The 6,462-nt window shown below is 40.2% G+C and overlaps 1 protein-coding gene across 1 annotated transcript; it reads left to right on the top strand.

Annotated features, from left to right (window-relative positions):
* Nucleotides 1-249: 249 nt before the first annotated feature.
* ormdl3 (ORMDL sphingolipid biosynthesis regulator 3) lies at nucleotides 250-6,087 on the top strand. The gene is made up of 4 exons (XM_024285400.2): nucleotides 250-572; nucleotides 1,563-1,743; nucleotides 1,821-1,972; nucleotides 3,043-6,087. Exons 2-4 carry the CDS (start codon nucleotides 1,570-1,572, stop codon nucleotides 3,176-3,178), a joined length of 462 nt encoding a protein of 153 aa, XP_024141168.1. The 5' UTR covers nucleotides 250-572; nucleotides 1,563-1,569; the 3' UTR covers nucleotides 3,179-6,087.
* The last annotated feature ends 375 nt before the right edge of the window (nucleotides 6,088-6,462 follow it).

The following is a 6,462-nucleotide window of genomic DNA, read 5'->3' as shown; positions in this document are numbered from 1 at the left end:
GCTTTAATTTTATTTTTATCATTTAATTGATTTATTTTTTGTGGGTTTGAAAAATAAATTATTGTGATATTATTTTTTTAAATCCCCTTTTATTTCTAAACCTTCATACCTTAAAATATATGCATATTTTTTCTAAAGTACCTAGTAAATGCATCCTCCAAATGTCAATCATGCTGTTAAGTCCCTCCTTTTCTGAGACGCAAGGGGCGTGGTTAACTTCTTTCACCAGCTCTAGCCGTGACAGGCTAGTTTCTATCACATGACTCATTGCAGCCAATCACAGCCAAATGCGATGAGACACCGACCGAAATATGTGGCAATGAAAGTGGATCTCTCTGACGCTTCTTTGTGGAGTGTGCGGCGTTTTCCCCAGCTGTTGGCGAGAGCTGCGAGTAAAAGTGGAAGCGGTCTCGGTAGCTTGGGTCCCAGCGAGCGGACGGTTACGGTTACAACCAGCGAAGGGACGGGGAAGATGGCGTTAACGGTGGCTGTGAACCAGCGCGTGCACCGGTTACACAACTAAGCGGATCGGTTACACAAAAAACTGAGATAACGGACTGTTGCCCGCACAGGTACGAGTTATATGCATTAACTTAAATCTTGTTTTTCCTCTGTTATAACTTGCATATATGAAAATACTTTAAGTTCGCTTTTAAAAAGGTTTTATTGTAGTTTATTTTGACTCAAGTTAGGACAAGTTAGTGAATAGCTTGCTACATTGTTTGCTCTTGTTAAATATTAGCTGATTTATCATTATTATTCTCTTTTACTGCTTGCCATTATAATTACATGTCTATATATAATGTATTCTATAACCATCGATATAAATATATGTATATGAAAATACTGTATTTACATTCAACAAATATTTAGTCTGTTCTTAATTGTTTTTGCTAACAAAAAGCAATGTTTTTGGTTAGCTAGCTAACAGGTGTACTACTAATTTGATTTATTTTTGTTGGAACATTTATCCACGTGAATATTTATTCGAAAGAATTGCGTTTTTGGTGTTTCTGACATGAATTTGTACCATGTTTCCCTCATGTTTAAAGACAATTTGCTTAAAATTGCGTCTACGTATTTGCAGCAGACGAAGAAATGCTGTTTGAGAAAGCTTGTATCTGTGATGTACAATCTTCTGATTTATCCACTTGCAGACAAATAGATCCACGGATATCTTTGTTTTTCATTGTTCGAGTTTGCATCTGACTCAAAATAGCCATTTTTAAGGACGTTTAGGGTTGTGAGGGGCTGTAAGCTTGCAGGAAAGAGTGTAAAGCAAGGGATGATGGGAAATGGGGGTAGCTTTCTCCACGCCAATGGTCCCGCCCACAACTCAAAAGGGAAATTTTCATGAATTCCTGCCGCTCTGGAGAAACTATGTCATAGAAAATGACAGATGTAACATTTTTGGCTAATGACTGCATAATTGTGATTAAAAGACCACTGGGGACACTTTTAAAATGGATCAAAAGATGATCGGAGTGGGACTTTCTTGCATAAAATTAAGAAAGAAACAGTTGAGGATGCAGTCTTTTTTTTTTTTTTTTATGATGTCACAGTGTCATCATGAATGTGGGGACGGCCCACAGCGAGGTGAACCCCAACACCCGGGTGATGAACAGCAGGGGCATGTGGCTGTCCTACATCCTGAGCATCGGCCTCCTTCATCTCATCCTGCTCAGCATCCCTTTCGCCAGCGTCCCCGTCGTCTGGACTCTCACCAACCTCATCCACAATCTGGTAAGTGGAGCCAAAACGGCCGGTTTCACGAGCATGACAGGAGCGCTAACTCTGTGGGGTTTTCCTCTCCTTGGCAGTGCATGTATCTGCTTCTTCACACGGTCAAAGGGACGCCCTTCCAGACGCCAGATCAAGGCAAAGCTCGCCTCCTCACACACTGGGAGCAGATGGACTACGGGGTGCAGTTTACTGCGTCCCGCAAGTTCCTCACCGTCACACCCATTGTCTTGTAAGTAGTTGGAGAATAGGGCTTGTTTTTAAAGCGGCCACTTCTAATTCAAAGTTTATGTAAAACACGCATTTTGGGCTTGGACATTCATAGACGTCTATGCATCATTTACAACCATTTTTAGGCTCTACATACAAAATACGTTGCCATTTAACAAGCATTGGGGTTGAACTTTGACTAATCAGGAACCTGGTAGACCCAGGAAAAACAAAAATTCAGCTGGAAGAGCAATTAAACTCACCAAAATGTAGCTGGTGTATCTGGTAAACCCAGACATGGTGATGAGCCTGACGACATCTGCGTTTGTTTTGCAAGTAAAGATAAACGAAGGCCACTTGCCTCATCGTGGTTATCCATATCCGCCATTACAAGAACCGTTTTTATTTTGTGCACCGTTTTCACATTTCGGACCAAGCCTCATCCAACTGTGTAAACAAAGAAGGAGAAGCCCCTCCCTGCCTGTCCAGTGTGAACACCATGGCCTAAGCTAAGATACCCGATGTGTATGTAGTTTTAAAGATGTTTGTAGGAAAAATAACTTCATGGATCACATTAGAGTAAATGTTTCAGCTCCTTTTGAGCTTTCAGTTTCAGATTCACATGTACAAATAAGGTCACACTCACAGCTTCTCCCTTATTTTCCCCTCAAACTGGTAAGGGGCTTTGGGTTGTCGGGAACCCCTTCCCTTGTTTCCTGACTGTTTCAGGCCTTATTAACCCAGCGAGTTCAGGTTACAGGCGGATCTTTGCCTCTCTGGGGTTCAGTTGCTGCAGCAGGAGCAGTTGAAGCTCTGAGTTTGGGAAAAGTTTTTCCTCTGAGCTTCATTCAGCTTTGGTGACCAACTTTTGAAACATGTTCTCACATGTCTGCTCAGAAATATTCACTTCTGTTTGTACTCAAACATATGACTTCATGTGGGATTGATGGTTTAAATCCTAGCAGCGGTTTGATCTTGTTTGTGGTTTTTGTGGGAAGATAAAGCTCAAACGTTGGGATGTATTTTCCCCCAAAAGAAGACAACCCATCTTAACAGTTTATTCTCCTTCTCTCTCATTTATCTTTGATGCAGGTATTTGTTAACCAGCTTCTACACTAAATACGACCGAGTCCATTTCGTGGTCAACACCGTTTCCTTGCTCACCGTGCTGATCCCCAAACTGCCGCAGCTCCACGGCGTCAGAATTTTTGGGATTAATAAGTACTGACAGGATGGAGGAGGACCCCTCCTTACCTTTTGTCCTCGTACCGCAGAGAGCACTCGCAGTTCCGAGCCGCTTGGCACCTTCTTCTGCAAAGCAGATCTCTGAAGGAAGTCCCAGGAGGATCCTAACCCGCTACGGGACACAGTGCTGCTCAGAAACACAGGGAAGTTTCATCCTGGACTTGCATGTTTGTTTGTTTTTTAACTTAAAGGGAACTCGTCTTAGATCAACAATATGAAAGGTGGGCGACTAGTTATTTATTCAGGTTCCTTCCCGTGTGCAGCTGGCCCCTGGGGGTTTGTGGGACTAAAGGAGAAACGCTTGAGTCGCTCGGGGAACTGCGAGCTGCCGCAGAGGCCAGACGCCTCCACCCACAGGGGTTTATATTTAGCTTTCTCTGCTCAGGGTCAGGAATAAGACGTTGACCAACTCTTGCAATTATGTGCCCGTTTCCATATTGGGACATCTCGTGTCCTGCTTTGACCTGTTTGCAAAATAGTCTGGCTCTTGTTAGGAATGTGAGGGCAAAAGTTCTTGGCTGAAAACATTTCAAAACAGTCCAGCAATAAAGTTTGGGTAGATTCAAACATAGATGTGCTCAAGAATGACTATAGTTCCTGTTTTTGTTCTCTAGATTTCATAAATGTCATTTTCTATTTTAATCTCACATTAGAGATGCACTAACTTCAAACTCTATCACTCTTTATGTTAATTAAGCACCACCCTCTGTTTCTGAGTAAAAAATATTCTTGCAGTACTTAAATTGACCACTGGAGGTTGGTTTAAAAAAAAGTTTTCAGTGTTTAGGGGAATTTTTAAATATTTTTACAAACTCACCTGCATTGTCACTGAAGTGGGCGGAGCAAACTGGACCCATTTCAACTTGAATTTTTGCTTTTTTAAATCTGTTGGTTGTCGTCAATGATGATCCGTCCTTTTTAGACATGCCATGAACCCAACATAAACGGAGGGTTTCTTTCATCATCTGACAGTTTAACCGTGAATGTAATTAACTGATTCCATCGCACGTTCAAGTATCTTCCTGTCGTCGTTTCTACCGTGCTTCTTCCTGAATTAGATTTCCTCCAAAGAGAAAAGTCTGTCCTACAGGGTTCCACTCTGACAGGAAAACAGGAAAAGTCATCGTTAAATATTCACTTGACAACCTGGAATAATGTCTCAGTGAATGATGTTCACGTCCGCTTTGAATCTGTTGGCACAGCCCGTAAAAAAGCATGGAGGCTTATAGGCTCTGCACGCTGTAAAGATGGCTCTTGAGGGGCGGGGCTTTCATCTCCTTTTGTTGTAAACTCCCATAAGCTGCAGTTTAAACTCCATAAAGCTGTCCACTACTAATGCCTGCTGAACCATGGCTTCATTTTTACACAGATAACTGCAGCTAAATATTTCAGCGCTTTTAATGCAGCATCTTTAAATCCCACTGAACCACTTCTCATTGATCAGCGTTGATCAAATTTTCCATTTTAAAACGTACAGCTATAACAATTGAGGCAACTTAAGTCCAGTCATTTATGTTTTATTAGCCATCAGTATTTTTTAAGCTAATTTGATGTGTTTCTAAGAGCTTTAGCTGCAGCTCACCTCTGAAATTCATCAGTTCCCCCCACAAGAGGGATTGCTGCATCCCTAATTGACAGTTTTATAGGAAAAAGTCACGTTTAACTACATGTGAGAACACTTCTATGTTTTTTCTCAAGCAGTTTATAGGATTTGTTATGTTTTAGGAACATTATAATACAAAAAGCCTCCTAAAGGAGCAAACAGACGAGGCGTTGTAGCGGCGCTGGAATTTTCCAGTTCAGGAATGGTTGTGATAAACAGATTAGCCAGAACCAAAAACAACTATTTGACTTTGCTGTAGCTGGGTACCTTTAATGACTCTCTTGAGATTCGGAAAAGTAGCTGTAAAGACCCACTGTGATGAAAATTGTGTTTTTATCTTGTTCTTGTGACATTTTTCTGATGACATTTATAAAGAAAATTAGGCTTAAAATTGCTTTTTTTTAGTATTTCTTTATTCAAATTGTCATCAATCAGGAGTAGAAGAAATAATAATGTAGTTTAAAAAAGAGCTTATTTGTGATCTAGAAAACTTGCTGAGCTCCCTGCTCCGAGCTCTCAACATCTGGGGAGGGGAAGAGGGGTGGGCGATCCCGCCCACAAGTCAGGTGAATTTCTATTGAACTATTGCAGAAAATATGTCTCACCAAATTTTTAAATTTTGGCTAAAAGCAAGAATTTACAAACTATTGGGAACGCTTTGATAATAGATCAAAATAGGATCAGAGTGGGTCTTGTTTTAGAAGCAATGTGGAGTTTGTGCCACTAGAGGGCACTTCCTCTGCACTCAAGCAGAATCCTGAGCTTTAATGAAGTTTGGTTACACTTTTTCTTCCAAATGTTTACTGTCTTTAGCCTGAACAGTGTTAGTCATGCCCTTTACTTTTTAGCAGTAAAATAAATAAATAAAAGGAATTGTAGTTATTAAAGTATTTAAAAAAGCAACTTTCTATTTCATAGTAAGTTGGGTGGATTTGCTGAACAGACATCTAGGTTTTTGAAAGTGTAAACATTTCTCTGTTTTGTCCTAATTTGCCAGATTTCATGTTTTCATCCTAAAGGGAATGTTCAGATGTTTTCAGCACTTTTTTTTAAAGGTGTGTAAAACTGCACAGTTGCAGCTTCTGTTAAGTGCTCTGTGCAGTGTGGGGTGTTCCCTGAAAAACAAAGTGCTTTTGCCATCTCTCAGTTCCATAACTGTCGAGTCTGAGTCGCTGATGCTTGATGGAAACTGGAACAAAGAGGATGTATGAGTGTAATGCCAATGTGAAGATGTTATTTTTTGTTGTTCAACACTAGGTACTCTGTGATTAAAGTGTTTTGGGATTCAACGCTTCCCTTTAATTCCTGTTTGCTCGTTCCATGCAAAAGATAAAGCATCAATGTTTCAGATCAGACGGATTACTTTTAGTCTGCTGGATTCGGGACACCCATCAGCAAATGAAATGCATTGATTTGTGTTTTAGCAGGAGCATGTTTTGATTGTCCTCAGTTCTAATCAGATTTACAGAAGCTAATGTTCTGAGGTTTGAAACTTTTGAAGGTTTAAACTTCACATTTTGAGGCATCAGAAGAAATCAGAGCTTTAGGAATATGTAGCCTTGCTATCAGATGTTTTTTTTTAAGTAAAAAATGTAATTTAAAGCATTTTTATTAATTAGATCAATTGAATCTTCACTTTGAAAACACATTTTCCAAGAATAAAA

This window comes from Oryzias melastigma, linkage group LG19 (assembly GCF_002922805.2).
Source record: "Oryzias melastigma strain HK-1 linkage group LG19, ASM292280v2, whole genome shotgun sequence".
NCBI lineage: Eukaryota > Metazoa > Chordata > Actinopteri > Beloniformes > Adrianichthyidae > Oryzias > Oryzias melastigma.
This window is presented reverse-complemented; position numbering and strand designations above follow the sequence as displayed.

Bases quoted from the DNA above. Each gene is read 5' to 3' on its own strand.
- ormdl3 (XM_024285400.2), top strand. From the start codon at position 1,570: ATGAATGTGGGGACGGCCCACAGCGAGGTGAACCCCAACACCCGGGTG. The intron at 1,744-1,820 runs GTAAGTGGAGCC...TCTCCTTGGCAG, and splicing joins CCAACCTCATCCACAATCTG to TGCATGTATCTGCTTCTTCA. The intron at 1,973-3,042 runs GTAAGTAGTTGG...TCTTTGATGCAG, and splicing joins ACCGTCACACCCATTGTCTT to GTATTTGTTAACCAGCTTCT.